This window comes from Ovis canadensis, chromosome 4, assembly GCF_042477335.2.
Source record: "Ovis canadensis isolate MfBH-ARS-UI-01 breed Bighorn chromosome 4, ARS-UI_OviCan_v2, whole genome shotgun sequence".
In the NCBI taxonomy this organism is placed as follows: Eukaryota; Metazoa; Chordata; class Mammalia; order Artiodactyla; family Bovidae; genus Ovis; species Ovis canadensis.
In genome coordinates this window covers 30,075,088-30,101,165 of record NC_091248.1, presented here as the reverse complement: position 1 = coordinate 30,101,165, position 26,078 = coordinate 30,075,088, and the positions used below count along the sequence as shown (strand labels likewise).

Below are 26,078 nucleotides of genomic sequence, written 5' to 3'. Positions count from 1 at the left end.
CTCCAGGGGATCTTCCCAATCCAGGCACTGAACCCAGGTCTCCTGATCTGCAGGCAGATTCCTTACACTGAGTCATGAGGGAATCCCTTGGCTTCCAGGAAAATGAACTAAAGAAACTTCTGTGCAGGAATGTTCATAATAATAAAAATCTATAAAAAAACAAATGTCCAACGGAAGAATTTGTGTTACAGTCATAAATGGTAAGTAGTAATAAAAATGAGTAAATCACAACTACATTCATCAGCACAACTGAAACTAAAATACAAAAAAACTCCAAGGCTGAGTAAAAACGGCAAGTCAAAGGACACATGCCATTTGATTCATTTATAGAGTTTAAAACACAGGCAAAAGTAAACGTGTGATAAAACTACACAGACAAGCAAGAGACGAAATTAATAGATGGTTTAGGACAGTAGTGACCTTTGAGGAGGAGCCCAAAGAGTTGTGAAGAGGCACGGAGAAATGACCCAAGGCACTGGTATAGACAGTATTATCTTAAGCAGGGTGGGAGACCCACTGACGACTGATTTATCACAGTACGTGATGTGTACATTTCTAGACATTTGTATTAGAGTCCATAAAAAATTGAAGAAAAATGTTATTTATACATTTACATTCACACACACACATTTATGTAACTTGCAATGCTTGAAAAATCCTCATTCTATTAATTTTGGCCACCTGAATATGTTTCATTTCATTCTAAAACAGCAAATCAAAATATTTTATGACCATATATAGAGAAAAGGATAGTAAGATAAGTAAAAATATTAAGCTTAAATAAGCAACTGTGTACCCATTAAGACATAACGCTATATTCAAAAGTTCACCTGGGTCATTGCTGATCACACTACTACTGGGACAGTCTTGCAAACAGTTTTTTAATATACTTATATCATTTTGTAATGGTGATATAAAGGTGGTTCAAGGATTTAAGATATATACACACTGAAACTCTTCCTAAAAGCTTAATAAAAACAATTAATAATGAAAGGAAGGAAAAGAGGGGAGAAAGAAAATATAGACCTTTTAAGGATAAAGCATTTTATACTTTTGTGTATAGTTCTCACTGGTGATTTCCTCTTTGCTTTTGTAACTTCTAATCCATAGAGAAAACAGACTGAATCCAGGACAGATTAAGTCTTAGGCTTCTGATAAAGCTTAAAATAACAACACTACCTCACTGCTATGTGAGAAGGCTTTTAAAGATCAAACAGCTTTTACTTTATTTTTTCAATTTTTAAAAATAATTTTTGCTTTTAAATTTTATATATTTGGTCATGCCAAACAGCATGCACGATCTTAAGTCCCCACCAGGGGTGGAGCCTGCACCCCTTGCAGTGGAAGCACAGAGTCTTAACCACTCAATTGCCAGGGAAGTCCCTCAAACAGCTTTTAAAATTAAAACATTTATAGTGAATCATGAAGGTAAGTGCCACAGAATATGTAAGGGGAAAGGAGAGTTTCACTTAGGCACTAACTAGAATAACAAAACGATAATGATGACAGTAAGAAGAAGAATAAACGAATATATAATCTCTTACAAATCTATCACAGCGAAAAGTTAAGCTCTATAACGGCAGGGATTTTTGTCTGTTTTGTAACATTTCTAGTATTTAGCAAAACAGGCACTGTTAAATAGATAATGTTAATAATTTTTAATGTGAAATTAGTTTATAATTTGTAAACATAACTAAATATGTATAGTTATAAATTCAATGAGACACTTCTAAAGAGGTCCAACTTTGAAAGCACAACCCTGTATAAAAATTTGCAACCCTCAGTTAAATAAACTTATGGAAACTCTGGGCATTTGCATCACAAAACATGATGGATTCATGCATCTCTAGCTGCACACAGAGTTAAAAGGAGGTTTGTTCACCTGAATCTTTACACTGCCATGAGCCAATACTTGATTTCTATTAGGTCCTATTTTTGGAGAAGGCAATGGCACCCCACTCCAGTACTCTTGCCTGGAAATTCCCATGGATGCGGGAGCCTGGTGGGCCGCAGTCCATGGGGTCGCTGAGGGTCGGGCACGACTGAGTGACTTCATGTTCACTTTTCACTTTCATGCATTGGAGAAGGAAATGGCAACCCACTCTTGTGTTCTTGCCTGGAGAATCCCAGGGACGGGGGAGCCTGGTGGGCTGCCGTCTCTGGGGTCGCACAGAGTCGGGCACGACTGAAGCGACTTAGCAGCAGCAGCAGCAGCAGGTCCTATTTTAAGAATTCAAGAGTCTTCTGATTTTACAGAATAAAAAAGGAAAACGCTTACTGCTCCATAATTAACTCAGTTCAATCTGCCTTCCTACACTGTTCCCTAGACCCCATCACACTCATCTACTCAGTGGTCTCCGCAGACTCGTGGTGATTACCATCGTTACCAATCTCTTTACTCTACTACATACTTTGTACTCTGCTACAACCTGGGCAGGCTTCTCTAAAATCTTCACATACTTAAATCTATCAAACTTTAGAGGACTAGCTTAAATGGCATCTTTATTTTGGTGGGGGGTGGGGGGGAGTTTTTCAGACAGAAGCAATGTTATCTTCTTTCAAAATTCCTAATATTTTCTTTATAAAATATCTAAAATACCCCTTATTCACCTTAGAGAAGGCAATGGCACCCCACTCTAGTACTCTTGCCTGGAAAATCCCATGGACAGAGGAGCCTGGTAGGCTGCAGCCCATGGGGTTGCTAAGAGTCGGACATGACTGAGTGACTTCACTTTCTCTTTTCACCTTCATGCATTGGAGAAGGAAATAGCAACCCACTCCAGTATTCTTGCCTGGAGAATGCCAGGGACGAGGGAGCCTGGTGGGCTGCTGTCTATGGGGTTGCACAGAGTTGGACACAACTGAAGCGACTTAGCAGCATTCACCTTAGAGAGCCAAGTGTATTTCAGAATTTGAAATATTTAGGGATGTTAGAAAAATAATGAGCAAATATTAAATTACACCCCCTGAGGTGTAACTCTTGAGGCAGCATCCTGTAATTAAACACAACAGTATTTCTGTGATGAAATATATGAATGTTCACAAACAAGAGAAATAAAAACTTTAATAACCTCATGTCAATCCTGAACAGATTTTTTTCTTTTGCCAAATCAGATTTTGAAAATTCAAAAAAAAAAAAAAAAAAACACCTAAACTTTGGCTTTTCAAATATTATAGAGATTTGGGAATGACAGATAAAAGGACCTGTGGACAGGCATGCTCAGTTGCTCAGTCGTGTCCAACTTTTTACAAGCCCATGGACTGTAGCCTTCCAGGTTCCTCTTGTCCATGGAATTCTCCAGGCAAGAATACTGGAGAGGGTTCCCATTTCCTATGCCAGGGGATCTTCCTGACTCAGGGTTTGAACCTACATCTCTTGCATCTCCTGCACTGGCAGGCGGATTCTTTATCACTGGCACCAGCTGGGAAGCCCCAAAGATTCTGAACTAGTATTTATTTTCTAGAACATATAATTTATTTTATGTTAGCTATCCATGCTCATTTATACATTTATATATCATAAGCTCCACGAGGATCTTTGAGTCATCCTAGCAATCAGCCTTAACTTAGTGCATTAAACAAGTATTCAAATTTATAGAGACATTATTTCTGTAGCAAATTTTTTAAAAAAAATTTGAAGCAAATATGAGAAAGTTTTAAGACTTGATAAACCTGGGTGTTGACTTTTCATTAAATTAATAGCCTTTATAACAGAGCTTAAAATGCTTTATGGTTTAATTTTCTTCAAATTCTAGAAAACTGTTTTTATCTTTTCTTACCTATTTCAAAAGTAGAAAAACCTGAAAAGCTAGTACCTAGCAAAAAGCAATAGCACTCTAGCCATTACAATTTGCTGAGACTTATGGTCCAAAAGACATATTAAGTTCAATCATTTCTAAGTATTTAAGTTCACATAGAACTTACTAGACACCATATTTTGCTTCCTCGTTCTCTCACTGTAGTAGATTTTTATCTCAAATTGTTATTTTCTATTCATTAGTAGCAACGCCTTCCCTGGTGGCTCAGATGGTAAAGAATCGGTCTGTAATAGGGGAGACTTGGGTTCAATCCCTGGGTTGGAAAGATGGAAAAGGATACGGCAACTCACTCCAGTCCTCTTGCCTGAGGAATTCTATAGACAGAGGAACCTGGCGGGCTACAGTCCATGGAATCATAAAGAGCTGAACACAACTGAGGGACTAATGCTTTCTTTCAAGGCCATAAAAACAGTGATCAACATGCAATGTAAAAAGTGAAAGTCCTTGATTAAAACAAGTCAAGACTAACATGCATCTAAAACGTTACATACTACATTTGTTAAAAATAAAGGATGGGGCAGGGGCGGGGGGACTTCCCTGTGGCCCAGTGGTTAGGAATCGACCTGCCAATGCAAGCGACCTGAGTTCGGTCCCTGGCCCCAGGAACTAAGATTCCACGGGCCACGGGGCAACTGAGGCCATGCACCACCAATACTAAGCCGCACGTCCTGGGGCCCGTGCTCTGCAGTAAGAGAAGTCGCCACAGGGAGAAGCCCGCGCGCCGCAACTAGAGAGCAGCACCTGCTCCCTGCAACTAGAGAAAGCCCGTGAGCAGCAGCCCTGCTAAAGATACGTAAGATAGACAAAAGAAATCCATGCTTTAGAAAAAGAATCTCTTCTGAAAAACAGGAACAATACTACTAGCAAATCTCTTTCAGACGTTAAAGCAACAATAAGACAGACTGCTTACAAGAATAACCTGCAGAACAGAATTATAAGGTTTCATAGCTAGGAGGATCTCCCAGTCCAACACTCCATTTATAAGTGGGTTAAAGTGACTCTCAATCTCGCAGACTAAACGTCGCAGAGCCAGAACTGAAACAGGCATTCTGATATCAGATGCAGTTCTTCATTCCTTATCCATTTACCACTATGCCAGATATTGAAGTGTTTCTAGCTAAAACTTTTGCCTTAGTATGATTTTAACTTATATAAATAGCTGAAATATTTCCAGCCACTAGGTACATTTATATTCGATTATCTACTATTCTCAAAAATGTTCTCTGTATGTTGACGTTAAGCAGTATACAGTAATTCTAGTATTTTTAACCATTAAAAAAGTACATATATTTACAAAATAGCTGACGGACATAGCAGAAACAACACCAAAACTTAGAAGGACAGGACTCTGAATGCTAGGTTAATACTTTCCCCATATATTTTCACAGGCAGATTTTGAAGATGAAATAAGAGAAAATGTCAAAGGGCTTTGAGACGATCAAAAGTTTTTTATGCACACAAGATATCTGTTACTTGATGAGGCCACAGTGACTTTTAAATATAAAATTTAAAAGTGGTAAGAAAACAGTATATAATTATTTAATATTTAAGCTCTTCTTACAAACTTTAAACTGGTAAGCATGTGTGGTTAGAGATACTGCGGATAGAGAGTTTACTTTCAATGTACAGATTTTATAAATTATAGAACACAAAAACTGCCAAGCCAGCAAAGTGGCTTGCTCTTAGAAATAATATAAACCCAAGGTGGTATGTCTTTTATTTACAACATCATTAAATCAATTATGTAGAAACAATTTCAGCTCAAAAGAGTATACTGAATTATTACATGGAATCACGTCATACCAGGACAACTGGAGACAGGCGTTCCCATATTAATGAGGCAAAGTGCACAGCGAGGGAGGGGCTTTCGACAGCCGGGGCAACTCGTCACTTTAGATTTCGTTGGTGAGCCACTGACACCATACTGGCTGAAACCTCGGCCCTGGTGGGGAACAGTGGAGCAGCTGTAGGAGATGGACTTTCCGCAAAAATTGCAGCTCACGAACACCTATGAAACAGATGAAAGGAGAAATAGATAAAACGCAAACTTCATGAATAAAATTTAAAATAAAGTTTGGTCCTAACACATTATCTTTCAATAACTTTTAAAATTTTATTGTATACTGTAAGTTATCTGCTAAGCCGGTTAGTTCTAAGACTTCTACTTAGCGGTTACATAATTTGAATACTTCTTGTTACTTTGTTTAGTTATATTCTTCCTAACATCACTGATAGGTACAGGAAAACTCAGAAGGATTAGATTCCAAATTTTAGGAATAACAAAGACTAAATAAGAGTTCACACTGGGACATAACAAAAATACCTAAATGACTTTTGATACAAATTTCAATGATATAATATTCTGAACAAAATTTTCCTTTAAAGAAAATACTCATTTTCTAAGATTAAAAAGGAGTTAGGGAGCCTATAATAGTAAATAGCTAAAATTCAGGAATAATAGCAATATAAACTGTTCATTTTACCTTTATATTAAACTCCTAGACTCTCAAACACGTATAATACAGAGTAGTAGCAAATATCATGTAACACTACTTTATTAATATTCAGGGTGTTTTAATACAAACAGTAATTTCTCAACTTTCTAAAACAGGAAAACAGCACCATCCAGTGCTCACATCGAGGATATACCTGACTGCTAATGAGATTTAATACTTGGAATCAGATACAGTGATCTCATGTCAAGTGATTATGTAACAATTGATCTCATGCTGCTTTTTTTAAGTCAAAGTACAGTCGATCTACAATAGTATATAATTTTAAGTGCACAGCAAAGTTAATTCAGTTTTAGAGTATTTTCAAGAGTCTTTTAGGTTATAACAAGACAGTGTTACAGTAAATTCTTGTTTATTTTAAATAGTGCTTATTTCATGTTTTTTAAACTACTGCTTGAAAAAATAAATTTCTATGTGTAATTAGACATATAGATATATATTTATGTACTATTAAACAAATCCTGCCTTATTACATATAATAGTGCAGAAAAACACAATACCCAAGTGCAAAGTGTAAGAACATACAGTAGTTAAAATTTGAAAGGTCTTGGAATAGACCAGAAAGCCTCGCTCAGACAGTCTTAGGACTGAGTTGGGTTTGCCTAAGATCCTCTAGGCCTGCTGTGGTTTGTTCTGTGTTAGATTAAAGTGCAAGACACTGAGAGGACTGTTAGAAAGTGTAGGATCAAAAAAACATGAAAACTAAACACAAAGTAGAGTCTGGTTAGACAAAGACATCAATGGGAACTCAACATGAGCAAAAGAACGAGTTTATTAATAGCGATTTATTAAACTGAACCCTCAATTGACCCTATATAACATGCTGTAAACACTTCTTTTTTTTGGCTGGGCTATTAGGCGCATGTTATAATTTGATTCTCTCCAAAACAGTGCACTCACCTGTGCTAAAGGCTTAGAACTGGGATCCAACTTACTCCTGTGAATATCAAATTCAGCTCGTTTGTGCCAAAACCTCCAGGCATCTAACAAATTTCTATAATTCTCAATCCAGTACTGAACTCTTTCATCTTTAAGAACATCTAAAGGAGAACCCTAAAAAGAAAACATGAATTATTTCAGTTTCTAAAATTTTCTTGGCTAAGCCTGAAGATTCTAGGCAACATGTGAGTGTGAGTCACAAGGGAAGAAACAGGCCACCTTTTTGCCAAAAGCTGGCTCCTAATGAGGATACAGATAAGTAGTTGATGGAAGCTCCATTACTTTAAACTGGCTTCTACCAGTGACATACATATGCACTGTGTATACTATTCTGTCTGGCCAGGGAAGTGTAATTCTCTCTTACTTAAGTTTAAAGACCTAAGAGCAATCAATTCACCTCCCTGGTTGAATGCAGTAAAGTCAAAAAACAATGCAATTATTTTTTTCTCCCAACAATTAAACTTCTAGGTTGACAAAATATATTTACTCATTCCAAATACACACCAAAACTGCTCAATCACATTTGAAATAATACTGGGCTTGGTCCTTTCAATCTAGCACTGCACTGGGAATTCAGATGCCATTTTAGTATACCTATCTATTTGAAAATTAAAACTGCTTATTCTCTGCCTGGCCTTCAACTAAAACATGTATTTATCTCCTTAAAAGTAAAAAAAAAAAAAAAAAGCAAGAAAGAACCCACAACTGAACAAAAAATGCTTAGTTCTTTGACCCTTAAGCCATGGTGAAAAGGAATACTTTCTTTCCTTAAATTTACCTTAGATTCCTTCTCACTAACAACTTCAATTTCCTGCCAGTAAGACTTTTCCAAAAGCTGTACTTTCTCTGGCAGCTGTGACGTTCCACATTTCACCTATGCTTGCTCTGAGTTTTCACATATTACTTTTAGCTCTGCTCAGGATACCATCCTTATCTTCACATGAACAAAGCAGAAAAAGCCTCTATCCTCAATGATCCAATGGGCATTAATCTGAAGCCAAGGTTTTCCAGTTTTGGGGCCACAGAGAGAGGTGAAATGTGAGAGCAGTTCGCATTCATCTTATGGAAAAAAGAAACCTGTAATAGCTAATAAAGACAATCTACTTTTAGACAACTCATCAAGACAGAGAAGCACATCTTTCACCTAGTGATTAAGTATTAGTTTCAATTACCAGAGTGAAATTTAGTTAAAAGAACACACGAAAAACTAATAGCTGACAATTTCACTTTTTAAAAAAGTAAACATCTACTGTACTCCTAATTATGACCAACTAGCCAGAACTAACAGAGAAGGCAACGGCATCCCCACTCCAGTACTCTTGCCTGGAAAATCCCACGGACGGAGGAGGCTGGTGGGCTGCAGTCCATGAGGTCGCTGAGAGTCAGACACGACTGAGCGACTTCACTTTCACTTTCACTTTCATGCACTGGAGAAGGAAATGGCAACCCACTTCAGCATTCTTGCCTAGAGAATCCCAGGGACGGGGGAGCCTGGTGGGCTGCCATCTATGGGGTCACACAGAGTCGGACACGACTGAAGCGACTTAGCAGCAGCAGCCAGAACTAAATCCCTGATTCAAAAAGACGACTCACAGAAAAATCAGAAATTTTCCTGTCCCACTCTTTCCCATTCTGTGGCACTAAGGATAAACTAAGAAAGAATCTGGTCAATTCATATTTAGTAAGTCTTCTCTAGAACCATTTCAATAAAAGTTAAAATCAAATTCTGAAAACGTGTGCAGGAAAACAGTTCAGAGGTTAGGTCTGATCAAATTAGAAGGACTTGGGAAATATTATGGGCTTCCCACAATAGTAAAATTTAAGACCAAAGTGATCAGCAAGTAACCAAACTTCCAAAAGCATTAACCAACGTACTTCAGCAGGAAAGAAACCAGATTTCTATAATGGACTGCAAACAATGTCCAGTACTGAACAATGAAAAAAACTAGACATATTAGAAACAGGTAAATTGTGGTTCAAAGTAAAGGAAAAAGAAAGTTAATAGAACTAAACCTTAAACAACCCTTATGTTAGAGTAAGCAAAGACCTCAATGCAACTATTAGACATGTATTCAGACTTAGAAGAAAGTGTTTTAATTATAAACGGATAGAGAACTGAACTGAAAAATGTAAACAATAAAAAAAAAATTGACTCTAGAACTAAAAAGTACAATAACTGAAATTAAGTATTCCCTGGAAAAACTAACATCAGATAGAAGGTAAAAGAGTAGCCAATTAACACATCAATAGAATTTATCCAGTTTGAAGAAGTGGGACAAATGAAAAGAAAATGAACACAGCTTCAGATACCCGTGGGACAAAATCAAAAGGTTTAATACTTGCGCAATAATAGTCCAAGAAAGGGAAGAGAATGAGACTGAGGCAAAAAAAGAAATACTTTAAAGAAATAATGCCTGGAAACTTCCTAAATCTGATGAAAAACATTGCCTTGCAGATCCAAAAACCTGAGTGAATCACAAGCAGGATAAAAAGAACCACAACTAGGTTCAAGGTTTAAACTGCTAAGAATCAAAAAGAAAATCTTGAAAGCAGCCCAGGGGAAACAAAGACAATAATATCTGATTTCTCATCAGAAAAAATGGAGGCCAGAAGACTGTGAAACCACATCTTTAAAGTGTTGAAAGAAAATGAACAAAACAGATATTTTCAATTAAAATTAAGCTATGAGAATCTGTCACCAGCAACTCTGAACTATAAGAAACGCTAAAGAAAAAGGCCAAAGGGAAATGACAAGAGATGAAACCTGAGTTTACTGTAAGGAACAGACAGTAAAAAAATCAGCGTGGCCAATAAACAAATATAAAAGCCTGGATCTTCATTCTTCACATAATTTACATAAAGACAAGCGACTGTTAAGAGCAAAAGCACTCAACTGTAAGCTGGGCTTTACGATGTGTGCAGAGACGCAGCACATGACAGCAGAGCAGAGGAGGGGGTCGGTACCTGGGGCTACACCGTGATCACCGTTTTGAAACACGAAACATGAAGCAAAAAGCAGAAAATGTCAGGAGGAGAAGGGTGAAGTAGGAAGCATGATGCACCAGGTGTGAAATGTAAACTGGTGCTGCTGCTCAGTCGCTTCAGTCGTGTCTGACTCTGTGCGACCCCATAGACAGCAGCCCACCAGGCTCCCCCATCCCTGGGATTCTCCAGGCAAGAACACTGGAGTGGGTTGCCATTTCCTTCTCCAATGCATAAAAAAGTGAAAAGTGAAAGTGAAGTCGCTCAGTTGTGCCCGACTCTCCGCGACCCCATGGACTGCAGCCCACCAGGCTCCTCCATCCATGGGATTTTCCAGGCAGGAGTACTGGAGTGGGGTGCCATTGCCTTCTCTGAAATGTAAACTATGAGGAGTTAAATGGCTGACTCATGAGTTAAGGACGCATATTGTTAGACCTGGAGCAACTACTTAAAAGAAGAAGAAAATGAAGTATAACTAAAAAGCCAACCTATGAAATAAAGTAAAATACTAAAATACTCAATTAGCCCAAAAGAAGGCAGGAAAGGAACAGAAAAACAACACAGAAAACAAACAGCACGAGGGCAGACTAGATCTTGAGCATATCCATATAAGAGGAGGAAACGCCTCAATTAAAAGGCAGCTGACTATCAGACTAGGTGTTTTAAAGCAAGATCCAATTATACACTGCATTTTAAATAGATTTTATAGACTTTGTCAAGAGGTTACCAACCATTTGTATTTCATAGCCATATATCTATACCGTGGTTTAATAGATGTAAGCTCATTCTGGTAACAAAACAACGATACCTTACGCTATAGAAGGATAGTAGCCTGATACCTTAAGATAAGTGTACTTTGTGGTTTGTGGGCCAATATTTACATTTGTTCCTAAGAAGGTAGGGTGGGGGGAGGAAGCATTTTACTTTGTTTACCCAGTATGCAGCATGCTACTATACTGTATTAAAGGATACGAACAGGAAAGAGAATACCAGGAAAGGGTAAGTTCTGCTGGAGAGCTAAGGAAATCTCTGGAAAATGCTCTAAAATGTCACCATTTTTCCAACAAAAGCAAAGCTGTAGGGAATCTTTGCCAGGAATCCATTTTTAATCAGTGGGCAGTAAAAACTGAGAGAAAAATAGATGACTGGTTACTCCAAGTCATGCTCATTTAGTAAATGAGGAAATGAGAGAATAAAAGGGAATAATGAGAACGGAGAGCTGAGTGTAACTTGCCTTCTGTACTTCAAGAAAGAGGTACTGTAATTCGGATCAGGGAAAGGCAATCTCTTTGTAGACAGTGTTGTTCTGTCAACAATCAGAGAAATGAAAGAGAGGCTTTTCTGCTTCGTTTGAATTCCACATAAACTCAAGACTGACACTTCTCAAAGGGAAAGGAAAAACTGGGTAATCCAATGCAGGAGGCTTAGGGACAATAAAATAAGGCAGAAGTCTTTTGTAGATCAAGTGATTAAATTAAAATTAAAGTTAAATGTCTCCTAAAGATCCTAAGTAAGCAAACGAGCATATCCACCCCATAAAGGAAGAAAATAGAAGCCTAAGCATTTTTTTTTCTCCTTAACAAACTGCTGCTGCCACACTGCACTAACCTGTAACATGCAGTAACTTGCTGTTTGGACATCTCCAGTTCTGTCGACATAACTCTCCATTAAGTCCACTCCATCTTTAGTGAGGCCTGTAAGCAGTATTCCTTCCAAATTTCCAGCGTCTTTCATTTCATTGGTCAACTTTTCGATGTACCTATTTAACTGGAAAATTCAAAGCTATTTTTCTAAAGCAATCCATTTCACTACTGGTATTTTCTGTTTCATAAATTCTACATTTGGAACAATTTTACTCTTAATGGAAAACATTTTAAACCAAAAACCCTTGTGAAAACCTAGATATGTGATCTCTACGTGTACATCTATTATAAATTACAATACAGCATCCATGATCATTTAAAATATTTCTTTAAAAAGGAAAGGTATTTACTATGTTTTGTTAATTGTTCTATAAAGATCCACAGACAATTTACTATTTTAAATTTAAAGAAAACTGTCCTTATTATTGAGCTTCCCAGGTGGCACTAGTGGTAAAGAATCTGCCTGCCAATGCAGGGCACACAGACGACTGGGTCGGGAAGATCCCCTGGAGGAGGAAATGGCACCCCACTCCAGTACTCTTGCCGGGAGAACCCCATGGACAGAGCAGCCTGGCGGGCTGCAGCCCATGCGGTTGCTAAGAGTTGGAAATGACTGAGCGTCTGAGCAACAACAGTCATTATTATGCACAGTTCTTGATGGCTATCAGGATGTAATAGAGTCATGGAATCTGAATTGGAAGAGAAGTTCAAGATTACCAACAATAAACATTTCTTATACATAGGATGGATAAACAAGAAGGTCCTACTGCATACCACAGAAAATTATATTCTATATCCTGTGATAAACTATAATGGGAAAGAATATGAAAAAGAATGTATATAAGCATGACTGAGTCACCTTGCTGCACAGCAGAAATTAACACAGCACTGTGAAACAACTATACTGCAATAAACTTAGAGCAAAAAACAAAAAAAAACAAAAAAACTTGAAAATCTCTTTTGGGATTTTGATCCAGTAAAGCTCACGAGTCCTTTATAATCTTATCCTAAACAAACAAAACACCAAACCATTTCTTATAAAGTCTCTCTGATTTTCCGCTGCATGCATGCTCAGTCTCTTAGTTGTGTCGAACTCTTTGCAACCCCATAACTTCATCCTACCCCAGACTCTAGCCAAGATTGCTTTATGTTCCCCTAGTACTGTCTCACACTGTATTATTAGCTGCTGCTGCTGCTCAGTCGCTTCAGTTGTGTCCGACTCTGTGCGACTCCATAGATGGCAGCCCACCAGGCTCCCCCGTCCCTGGGATTCTCCAGGCAAGAACACTGGAGTGGCCATTTCCTTCTCCAATGCATGAAAGTGAAAAATGAAAGGGAAGTCACTCAGTCGTGTCCAACTCCTAGCAACCCCATGGACTGCAGCCTACAAGGCTCCTCCGTCCATGGGATTTTCCAGGCAAGAGTACTGGAGTGGGGTGCCACTGCCTTCTCCGATTACTAGCTACTTATGTACACTTCTCTCTATATACACAGCATATTCATGAGAAAGTATCAGTTGCTAAGTCCTATCTGACTCTTTGCAACCACATGGACTTTGGCTCGCCAGGCTGCTCTGTCCATGGGTTTTCCAGGCAAGAGTACTGGAGTGGGTTGCCAAACCCTCATGCACTACCTGTTTACTATATTAGAAAATGAAGAAATTCTTTAATGTAGCATCACTAAGAGATGTTAAACTAAAAAGTTCAACATCTTTACCTACTGACTAATCTCACTCATCATGGCAGAAACAAACTATTAACTCAGACTCCCTTTTTTTTAATTGAAGTATAGTTGGTTTATACTGGTTTTAGTTTCGGTCATGAATCACTTTGCTCTTTTATATATACATATATGAATCACTTTGCTGTACATAAAATATATATACATATAGACAACAAAAAGATTATTTTCCCTTACAGATATTACAAGACATTAAGTATAGTTTCCTGTGCTATACAGTAGGCTCTTGTTAAGTCAGCATTCCTAAATAAATACATTTAGGTATGATATATGTTTATGTCTCAATCTAAAAGAAATTACCTCATTTTTTAGAAGAATTTTTATATAAACCTCACAGACACATATTTAAACATAAATATTAGTTTTTAATCCACTGGCAGTAAATGGTAATCAATTTAAATATCAAATTAAATTAGTTGTTACCTGACTATCACTAAGGAATTTACAAGCAAATGCCACTCTGTCACGTACGGCAACCTTGTTTTCATACTGAAAAGAAGAGAAGCAAGGAGTTACTTTCAGGTGTTGTGAGTTTTAAATTTTTGCAGACTAGATATTTTATACCTAATATACAACTTGATTTCCAAATATATTAATAAGTTATTGTGTATATACTGGCAGAGCCATGACTAAGATGCCTTTCTTAATGCAATGCTCAGAAAACTCAGTGCTAAGGTTATTCATACAAAGATGACCAATTTACTTTAAAAAAACTAAAACTAGTTCAGTCTTATATAACTTTAACATAAAACAAAAGCAGTGGTGTACAGTTTATCAAATTTAAGATGCCAATAATCCTTTCATCACTGAAATTTATTCTGGTGAAACTGTGGAAACCTTTCCTTGGCTTCTACGTTAATCAGCAAGTTTAGGAAATCTGTGACTTATCAGTAAATATACTAGCACATTTAGAAACATCAATACATCTTTCTCAACTCAAAGTTTTAAAACATACTCTAATAAGTAAACAGATACACTTTTGTGCCTATAGTAAAATACTGTCATATAGGTAGGTGGCTTGTAGCAAAACAAGAGGCATCATAATACATTCTTAAGTTTTTGTATACTTATCAATATTGTAAAATACTATTTTGAAGTGTTTACCATAAATGCAGAAAGTACAATTAATTTTTTGTCAAGTAAAAATACAGTTTAAGGGTGGATAAAAGATCCTATTTCTACTGAAGTCAGTCCTTGAAGTATGGTTTTCCTCTTTAAACATAGGTTCATTTCAGTTGATACCTTAGTTGCGTTTTCTCAATTATAAAATATGGTTCTGCCCTAAAGAGGAGACAAACTAGACAGACAAATATTTGGTACAAACTAGACTTAACTCTTGAACTATGTTGCATGTGTTACTATTTTAATCTGGAGAGAGTTATAAATATTATGTGTCCCATCTTACAGATGAAAAAACTAAAACCTTGAAAAGTTACCTGACTAGCTTAGGTAACTGAGAGCAAGGACTCAGGCCTATATTTTCTGATTTCCCAATTCAAAACCTTTCACGAGATTACTGTAACTTACAATTTTTAAAAAAGAAAAATGATAGTTATTACTTACATATAAAGTTTACTTAGGTACACTTTTGACACAGTTTGGAAATATTAACTTCCTACTCAAGAAATTATGTCCCCTATTTAGGTGTAAGAAAAGAGGGTATTTTTAATAATCACTTAATTGGAAACACAGAAGTTTAATAATTAGACAATATACTTCTCTATCAATTTAAACTCTAAACAATCCACTTCTTTTTCTAGTCTTCATTATCCTCTACTTCCTAAAAATATTTTATTTTCTCAAGATGCAACGTTTAAAGTCTTCTATTTAACAAAAAGAGTAGTAATCGTAAAAACAAGGCAAAAAACCCCCAACTTGCTCTTGGATATTGATATGAAAGTGGTTAAAAAAGTTCAATAGTAATTTGCTAAAAGTAAACAAAATACATAAACTAAATAACTGTCAAAAGGAACACCAACAACAACATTTATTAACATATTCATTAAGGTACCTCAATAAAATACATGTTTTTAGAAATTCTTATGACCTGACATTTAAATCAATTATCAATGTGTATTTTTAAAAGTGCTACAATGGCCAAAAAAAATAGAAAAACGTTTCATATTTGACAGCTCTTCTCAGTGCTAGTAAGAAGCCCAACAAATGCCAATAAAGTTGTGGTAATAAGGTGAAGCTTAAAACCCAATAATAAAACTGATGAACAACACTCACTTCTTTCTTTTCCCATTTTGTGATAAAGAACCTATTTAGTGATGTGGTCGTGAGTGGTTAAAGCAGGAGAGAGAGGAAAGAAAAAATAGCAATGAAAAGACCAAACAGTGAAAAAATAAAAATAAAATAGTCCCCTGTAAGTAGTGCGATCATTTATCTTCCAAACTGGAACATGTCTGCGTGTCTGCACAGGACAAACACTCAGACAAGATACTTGGACTTCCTGACCACCAGTGATCATGCACTGATTTACTTAACTAAAAAAAGAAAAAAAGAAAAAATAGTGTATGCACATTTAAAAGATTATATTTTAATATAAAATATATGTATCTGGAGTTGCAGAGTTCCAGAGCTCAGTTCCTCAGCTAAAGTATAAAATCTTAATCCTTCTATGTCTCTAAATTTTATTAAAACCACTAAAAAAAATCAAGTTCAGTTTGCTATCAATGAACTCCAAATTTTTAAGATACCTTGTTTTAAATAATATAAATTCATCAAAATGGAATGTTACTTTATGCAAGTGACATTTGCAAATTTTAACAAAGTTATATTGAAAACTCCTATCTTAAAAGAAGAGTCTCACGAAACAGAAGTCAGCTTAGCTTACCAATACTCCGTCGTAAGATCCTGCTTCACTTGTCAGAAATGCAAACATGACGCACAGATACGGGTTGTTTAACTGTAATCGTAAAGTGCTGCACATTTCCCTCCAAAGGGAGTTCTTCTCATCCGTGTAACCCGATAAAGCCATTGCTACCACATTAAGATTCAGATCGCCTGCGTATTAAAAAGAGCTAGCTGATCAAAGTAATCACAAGCTTAATGCTTCCTTCTTCGAGTTCTTCAATCATAAACAAATAAAGATCAGAGGGTGACTTTTAGCCCTCGGAAAAATAAACCCATTAGAATAAGGGTTCTGACACATGCTAGATAATCTGGCAAGAACCACAAGCAAAAACTTCCACTCTTATAAAATTTCTACTCATATTGCAAACCTTGGGCAGGACAAGCACATCTTTTAATTCTTGAATTCTCATTCCAGGCAGATTCCTACACAGTATGTTACTGCTTAAGGACCTAAAGGCAGAGTAGCAAAGCACACTGCCAACTTCATCAAGGTCTTTTATGTAGAGATGTTTCAAAGTGTTGATAGTAAATATTATTGTATCTCAGCATTACAATTTTCAAAATCATCTTGTTTTCCTATTTCTACATATATAATACCCATGCTTATGTATGTGTTTTATAAGCAAAGTACTAAAAGTCAATATTTCAGCATTCTTATTACATTATTATACTTTTAATTTTTCTCTGGCGAAATTAATGACCAGAATGACCACAGAATTGTATTTAGACATACCTACAACAAAGTATTTGTTAACAATAGTTATTTAAACATTTGTTCTCAGTAGTTCATACCAGCTGCTGATGAGTGGCTAGGCTGGCAGTCAGTCCTATGGCTGCCTAGCCATTTAACCTAAGTTTAGTTCCAAAAGAGAACATTATATTCACTATTAACTTTTACTCTTAAGCGTTTTCTACGTTTATTATAGCAACTTTATTATGTTTCTTAATTCTGATCATTTACTTCTTTTCCAAATAAAACAGCATTTTCCACTGCATGTTCTATTCAGAACAGGCTATTAAGCCTGCTCCTCATTTCTAGAAACATTTTCCCCAAGTTATTTTGTGCCTGCTTCCTGTGCTACAACCACCACAACCAAGGAGTATCGTCTTTGAATTCTGGTTAGAACAATCCCTCTCCAAACGGAAAGGACTATTTGATTCAGTAAAATTTTTTCTTCAATCCTCAACAAGATTATTCAAATCACTGAAGATACTTTTCCTCTATTGTTAAGACAGGTGTTTAACACCAAATTTTCCAGGTACAGATGACAAAAATTATCACGCTCTCAGGTCATAGTAGAATTATAATTAGAAATGGCTTTAAATATCAATTCTTTCTTCCATCACCGCATATCTTCTACTGCATTCTCAAACGGGACAGATTTATGTTAGAGTAAGTGAAGGAGAAGAGGCCAATCTGGGCAAAACATTTGCTTTTTCAACTTTTAGACTATATGCAAAATTAATATCGCAAATTTCAAGTGTTTTTCCTAAGGTAAAACAGAACTGTAATAGTTTTTAAATGGACCACCAAATCCTGAATACTCATACATAATTTAGCAAGGTGTATTAAAAATTGGTGTATTGAAATGAAATATTCCCAATAAGAAAAAAAACTGAATTCTTGGATTAAGATTCATTTCTCTGAGTTTTCTCTTGCAAAATGTCAGAGTGAAAATTGTATCACACTTACCTTTGTTTCTTCTTTTAAAAAAATATTAAATAGATATGATGTTCAAATAAGCAGACTCAAGCAGAAATACTTTTGCAGATCAAAGTATGATTTTTTATAAGAATCTATATTAGTCTAACTAAAAGTGTCATTCAGTTTCCAAAAAGTCAACCAAAAACCATAACAAAAAGTAAAGTATAAACTAAAATACACTTAAATGTTTGCCATAAAAATGCTTGCGAACTAAAGTAGTTCTAGTCTCCAAGAAAAAATATCTTTAAACGTATGTGAACTACTGGGTTGGTCAAAATATATGTGAACATTGTACGGTTATGTTATGTTTCTATGTATGAACTTTCTGGCCAACTTATTATCTTGAAAGAAAAAACACTGAAATAACATTTGTATATTCTTTGTAATATTACAAAGACAATTAAGACATTTTCTTTTTCAGAAATGTAACCAAAAGTGATGGGCTAACATTTACTTTTATAGATACAGTTCTGTGCTAATTTTTCTTTCAAAAAAATTTACCAAAAATATTGATTAGAGTTTTAAAAATCATCAGCATTTTTTCTTTCACAGATTCAGTGAATGGCATGTATCTTAGTATATAACCCTATACCTTTTCCTGAAGACGCCCCTTCATTCAGGATCTGGATGGCGCGCCGAATGTCCAGGTTGAACAATGCCACAGCAGCGGCTCTCTCCCATTCGCCTTCTTGCACAAGGGAGTTCAAAAATGGGCCCACATCCACATCCGTCCCTTTCTTTATCCACCCACAAAGCTGTAAAGCTAGGATTCTCTCTTCATTTAAATTCTGAATATCACTTTGCTTATCCAGCCCACTCCAATTATGTCTGCTGCTTTCCACCATTCCTAAAAAAAGAAACACCTTTATAATGTTTATTTTTAAAATATATTTGGCAAAGAAGTCAGTTTTATACAGAAGTATTCAACATTAGATTTTAAATATTCAACTTCTCAGCCACAATATTATGACAGACAGCATAAAGATAAAACATGCCACAAACAAAATACACTTTACATGTTGCTAAGTGCAACAGCTTCCCAAGTTACCAGGAAGAGCTACGGGAGTAACAGTCAATGCTGAGGGCCACGCTGAGTCACTGTTTCAGAGAAGCCTCCCTGATCATCGAATCTAAAATAGGGTGCCACTTGTTATTATCCAATTGACCACTGGTCCCTCCACTTCCTTTACACTGACACACACTCTCATATTTTATTTATTTCTCAGCCTTAGCACTTCTCTTACTAGAACATAAGTTCCAAAAGGGCAGGCATCTTGTCTTTTATTTGAAAGGTATCCCAGTGCCTGAGAATCAACACTCACTCTCCCCCTCCTTCTCTCACTCTATGAATATATCCATCCACATGAAAGAGTGAGATAAAAACATCAAAGTACTTTGAAAGGTTAAGTGCAAAGCTAAAATACAATAGGCATGGTCTAAAGGTTTTCCCTGCCTTACTAAGCCAGGAGACTTTATATTCTCATTCTCTTTTCGTAAGGAATTGTTTTATGGAAAAGTTTGAAGATGAGTCATTTGTAAAATTGTGGAAACTTTAAAAATAGTTAAATAATTACACTTGAAATTCTTTATTTTTAATCTCACTGCTGGAAGTTTGCCAATTTAGATCAAGGAGTTAGAAAGAGACTTCTGAGAAAAGGTTTTCTTTGAGAGAACACCTGCCCATCAGAAAGGAATATGCTGCTCTCCTTGCAGCCACGAGGGAGGCTGGTGAAGACAAAGTCACTTATAGTTTGCAAAAGTGAGATTTTAAGAATTCTGAGAAAACTCTGAATAATTAAATACGGTTAATAAAACATGTTAAAAATTAAAGAAGACTTTTTTCAGAACAAATCTGTTTATAGACAGTATGTAGTCTCTAAATTTCAGGTAGAACAAGCTGCAGATGTCCTGTAAGGTATTTACTTTCCTATCTCTTGTGCAAATGTTGGATTCAGGGCTAATGATATTATCTACTGATTAAAAAATACAACTTTAAACAGGTGAACAAAAACCAATTAACTTTTCAGACAACTCCTCTCGGTTTAATAATATTCTAGCTTCTTAAGAGTTTTTTATTTTCCAGGAACCGTGTCATGGAATAGAGACCAACATGTATGAATCCAAAGAATTCACTGCCAGGAGGTGGAAAAGTATTCTGTAAATGCATGGATACTGTGTCACATTATTTTGGCTACTGAGAGACATTCCCTCTGCTTAACAACTATGCTACAAGTAATTAAGGTTATCAAATAAGTAACGTGATATTGTGGCTTTTAAGTGCATAGTCATATCATGATTTTAACATGCGTGAATTTTAAAATCTATGATTAATTAAAATCAATTTATACACACTGCATGTGTATTAAGTTGCTTCAGTGGTATCTGACTCTTTGCAACCCTATGGACTGTAGCTCATCAGGTTCCTTAGTCCTTGGGGATTCTCCAGGTAAGAATACTGGAGAGGGTTGCCATGCCCTCCCCTCTAGGGGATCTTCCCAATCCAGGGACTGAACCTGCATCTCTCATGTCTCCTGTTCTGGCAGACGGGTTCTTTACCACTAGCATCACCTGGTAAAGTGACAAGATTGTATCCCCAAAATTTGAGATTCAGTTCAGTTCAGTCACTCAGACGTGTCCAACTCTTTGCGATCCCATGAATTGCAGCACGCCAGGCCTCCCTGCCCATCACCAACTCCCGGAGTTCACTCAGACTCACGTCCATCGAGTCAGTGATGCCATCCAGCCATCTCATCCTCGGTCGTCCCCTTCTCCTCCTGCCCCCAATCCCTCCCACCATCAGAGTCTTTTCCAATGAGTCAACTCTTCGCATGAGGTGGCCAAAGTACTGGAGTTTCAGCTTTAGCATCATTCCTTCCAAAGAGCACCCAGGGCTGATCTCCTTCAGAATGGACTGGTTGGATCTCCTTGCAGTCCAAGGGTCTCTCAAGAGTCTTCTCCGACACCACAGTTCAAAAGCATCAATTCTTCGGCACTCAGCCTTCTTCAGAGTCCAACTCTCACATCCATACATGACCACAGGAAAAACCATAGCCTTGACTAGACAGACCTTAGTCGGCAAAGTAATGTCTCTGCTTTTGAATATGCTATCTAGGTTGGTCATAACTTTTCTTCCAAGGAGTAGGCGTCTTTTAATTTCATGGCTGCAGATTGCCCATATATAAATAACAAAATCATCATTTTATGATGGCTGTGAGGGAAATAAGTGAATTGGGTTCACTTAAACATTAAAAAACATTAAAATTTTTGTTTCAAATACTACATCAGGCAATCAAATACTATTTGTAGATATAATATTTTGCATTTTTACATCTATATAATAAAAGAGCAGTAAAATAATCCAATGTTTATAAGAGCATTTTGTTCTCAAAAATCTAAATCCCAGATATTCTGCCCCTTAAAGCAATTCCTCTTAATAGGCATGCTTTCTAGATCAGTTTGCCTTTCAAGTATGAAAAATATTTTCATCATGTTGGATGGAAAGCTGACCGACATTGTGTAATTTTCTGCCATCTTAAGAGGAAGGAATTATACCTACTGACAACACTATACCCTGCTCCAGAAGTCGTACAAGGCCTTCCCTCAGGGCATGCATTCTCTTCCTGACTGAATTCTACACTGGATCCATCCTGTAAACTTGCCTCTGTTTCTTTGCTTCCTTATCTCCAGTGGTCCACACCTCCAAGATTTCACCCACTCCTATCGTGGACATACTCCACATGATTCTTCCTCCAAAAGAGCCACTTTCTAACCACAACCTCACAGCCTTCCAGCTCATAATCCCAACCTCACGATCATCCTTTGGCCACTCGTATTTACTTGTCAGTGTTCTGTCATCTTCCTCCCTCTCCAACTTAGATCCCAAGGACCAACAAATGAATCAACCTCTTGCCAGGACCCTTAATTCCCTCGCTCCACTGTCCTTTATTCTTTCTTCTGGTCAGACAACATTGCCCCACAGTCTTCCCATTTCTCAAGACAACTCTCTCCTCTTCTCCATTTCCACAACGTCCCTGCTCTTCTCAACAAGCAAGCCTACTATGTTGAGAAAATAGGAGCCATCGGGTGGAAAACACATCAGCTTCTGATCACTGAACATTAAACAACCTGCATAAACATCTGGGCTTCCGAGGTGGCACAGTGGCAAAGAACCCGCCTGCCAATGCAGCAGACAAAAGCGACGTGGGCTTGATCCTTGGGCTGGGAAGACCCCCTGGAGCAGGAAATGGCAAGCCACTTCAATATTGTCACATGGAAAATTCCACGGGCAAAGGAGCCTGGTGAGTTACAGGCCAAGGGGTCACAAGGAATAGGATGCAACTGAGCACGCACATCCCTTTCCCCTTCCCTTTGCCTGCTATGGGGTAGGTGTGCACTCTCCTGTCTAAAGCCAAGCTTTCACCTATGTGTTGGTTCCCATTCCTAGGAATTTTGCTCTTCACGCTCTTTATTCTGCATCTTCCAACTGCTTTGTATGCATTGCTTCTCATCAGGATTTAAACATGCCTAAATCAATTCCATGCTAAAAACAAAACACAAAAGCTCCCCATGACCCCAAATTCGCCTGCTGCTATCACTGTGTATCTTCTTATCCTCCTTCATATAGTCAAATTTCTTTGAAGAATTAATTTAAATGGATGATCTCCTTTTCCCAATCTACATTTGCCCATTGGACATCACTATCTAGGTATCTCAAATTTATCCCCAATAAACTCTTTTCTTGCTCTCAAACACATTCTTCCTGTGCTAGTCCTATCTAATTAACTGCTATTAGTATTATCCCAGTTGCCTTAGCATGCTTCCATTTTTCCTTCCCCTCCACCTTCTTCATCCAATTAATTAAATCTGTCCCACTCTCTCACCTACCCACGTTTCTCTAGCTCTTCTGCCACTAACTTCAGTAAGAACTCCATCATATCTTGCCTGATTATTATGGCTTCGGGAGTCCCTGCTATCAATCGTAATCCTCTCCAATCCATTCCACACACACACTGACAGCTCTAACACACAAATCTCATCTTGCTACTGCTCTCTAAAATCTTTTCTTGGGTTCCCTTTGTTTGAGATGATAACAAATAATTCATATATTTATACATAATTTATCATCCTTTTATTAGGGATGTTAATTTCCCTAACCCCACGTCCTCAGCTGCCCCACTGCCTCCGCTCTCTTCGGGTCCTCTCCCGAGCTATCCCCTCTCCTCTGGGCTCACAGAATCTGCTGCTCCGTTTGAACCCTGTCTTTGCCTTTACCTCCTGCAAGAAACCACCACTAGTCCCTACAACCAGATTATGAATTCTTCTATCCACAATTGTCTGTTCTTCCTTGTATTATAACTAACTTTACTTGTCATTCTGAACTATATGGACAATATGAGTTTGAACTGCATGGGTGCACTTACACACAGAGTTTTCAATAAATGTAATACCTGTATTTTCATTTTACAGCTCTCTAAATGTGGGGAAAAGTTAGTGTTTGATTAAAGATCACAATATGTGGAATCAAAAGAACTAGGCTTTCAGTCCTAATTCTATCTAAACTGTTCTGGCTTCCTGTCCTTGAGTGAGTTACTTAGCAGTTTCTTTGTTTTTGAGAAAGAAATATAAGTATGCAAATTTCTGACTGGGGGAGAGGGATCAGCGACCCTAACTACTCCCCCCACCTCCTCGTTCAAGGGTCAACTATAGACTGTAATCTTCCCAAGAGCAGGAATCCTATCTCATTCAGTCTCCATGACGAAACAGATTTAGCTATCCTGTTGATAGTTATGTCTTCAATTTTAGAATTCTTGGCATATAGTGAGCAAGTAATAAATATCTGCCAAATAAATAAACTTACCTTATATTACAGTTGAAAGAATTAAATCAAGTAACAATGAGAAAGCAACCAGCATGATATCTAATTCATAATAGGCACTCACTATGTTATTATTTGTCACCAAAGTTAAAATTTAGCTGTGCACTCTATAAACTTGTGCATTAGGTTACTGTGGGCAAGATGGCTCCCACGTTGACTTACTATGTGCTGAATTATTAGAGGTACAATTAGGAAAAAAGAAAACATTGAAACCTAAGGACTGCCATCTTTGACAGTCATTTCTCTACTTTTTATTTTGGGGTTGCAGAAACAAAAATACCTAAACCAATCTAAACCAAGCAAAAAGCCAAAAGTCCAGCAACGAGGTCATCTTTCCAACAGTAGTCTTTTTTTTTTTTTAAACTTTTTTTTTTTTTTTTTTTAAAATTTGGCTGCTCTGGGTCTTAGTTGTAGCATGTGGGATCTAGCTCCCTGACCAGGGATCGAACCTGGGCCCCCTGCACTGGGAGCTCAGAGTCTTAGCCACTTGACCACCAGGGAATTCCCTCCAACAGTAGTCTTAATCAAACAGTTTGGGTAAAGACTTCTCTTAACTCATGATACTCAGGTTTGTTTCTACTGCACCAAAAACATATAAAGATACTCCATTATTTCCCTGCGCTTTGCACGTACTTGGCTGGCTTTTCCCTGAAATATATCAAAATACAGCAAAAAACAATAAACCTCACAATACTGAGAATGCATGTGGTCTGACCTACTATATAGCTATACTTTTCATCAAGGTAACACAGTATCACTGACCTTTTACTTATATTAATAAAAATGGAAGTCTCTAATTAAGCTCTTTCACTTTATTGTTTATAATAAAAATTACTTTTTTGGGTCAGACCTACTAAGAGAACACCAAAATGAAATAGATGAAATAGTCTACTCAATCTTCAATAATGTGAATCAAAGTAATTTAAAAGTCCTTTAAAAAAAAAATACAACCATTTAGTTGATATGCTCAAACTACTCATTAAAAAATAGCATTTTATTTTGTATTTTTTGGTATAGTATTCATGAAAGTCCTATTTAAAAAAAAAACAAGTTGGATTCATTACTTCTACTCCTATTTTCTGACTAAATCATAAGAACTACTTTTCTGGCAGCTTGACTCAAGACCAAATTTGACAGCTATCTAAAGCTAGATATCAAATGCTAGGCTGAGAAAACAACTATAATTCACAATTCAATTCCAATAAAGACAATAGGAACAACTGTTTAAAGTCAGGGAACAAACAGTAAGCCTGGCTTTCTTGTCATACTTCCTTTAACTGTTAAATAGTCTATTAATTTCAATCCTACATTAATTCATACACTTTTCAATCATCAAGGACTGAAATAGCAAGGCACTTCAGGTAAGTCCATACTTCATGTCATAGTTATACAGGCCTTGCCATCAGACAGCTAAGTGGGAGGGTTTAGGCAGCAAAATAAAAAGGGGTCTCTTTCAATTAGGAATTTTTAAATTTATTTTTTAAAAAAGCAAATACTGTGATAAAATCTGAACTAACCACCAGGAAGAGCCTATAAATCCTCTAACGTAATATCTTTCAAAGTGAGTCTTCAAAAAAAAAAAGTGAATAAATTAATGAATAGATTCAGAAAAGTCAACTATCCCTTCAAAGAACCAAGACTCCCTCCAAAAAGAATTTTACATATATAAACAATTATGCATTTAACTCAATTCCCTAAAATATCCAGTCAGAAACAATGCAATAAAGAAAATATGGCCAGATATTACAGTATCCTGAGCTAAATATGGGGAAAAAATAAAGAGAACAAAAATTAAAAACATATTGCAAAAAATAAAAAACAGAATTTTCTTACCCAAAGATGATTTTACAATTGATTTAATTCCTGCATAAACCAATGATCCTTTGTTGCCTGGAGATTTCTGGTCCATATCTTCCGTATACTGCTTCATAAGTATTTAAATGCATAGGAAATACTAGTGATGAAGCATAATAAAGTATTTCAAAACTAAGTTTATTTTCATCT

General features: G+C 36.8%; 1 protein-coding gene across 6 annotated transcripts in view; it reads right to left on the bottom strand.

Annotated features, from left to right (window-relative positions):
* MIOS (meiosis regulator for oocyte development) overlaps positions 1 to 26,078 on the bottom strand; it is a 37,279-nt gene that overhangs the window by 2,320 nt on the left and 8,881 nt on the right. For all 6 annotated transcript variants that reach the window (XM_069587504.1, XM_069587502.1, XM_069587505.1 and 3 more), the window contains exons 4-10: positions 25,908 to 26,006; positions 18,792 to 19,046; positions 16,475 to 16,644; positions 14,059 to 14,124; positions 11,861 to 12,019; positions 7,232 to 7,384; positions 5,622 to 5,826 (exon numbers count right to left, since the gene is read on the bottom strand). In XM_069587504.1, coding sequence (XP_069443605.1) covers positions 5,622 to 5,826; positions 7,232 to 7,384; positions 11,861 to 12,019; positions 14,059 to 14,124; positions 16,475 to 16,644; positions 18,792 to 19,046; positions 25,908 to 26,006 — 1,107 coding nt within the window. The remainder of the gene's footprint in view (positions 1 to 5,621; positions 5,827 to 7,231; positions 7,385 to 11,860; positions 12,020 to 14,058; positions 14,125 to 16,474; positions 16,645 to 18,791; positions 19,047 to 25,907; positions 26,007 to 26,078) is intronic.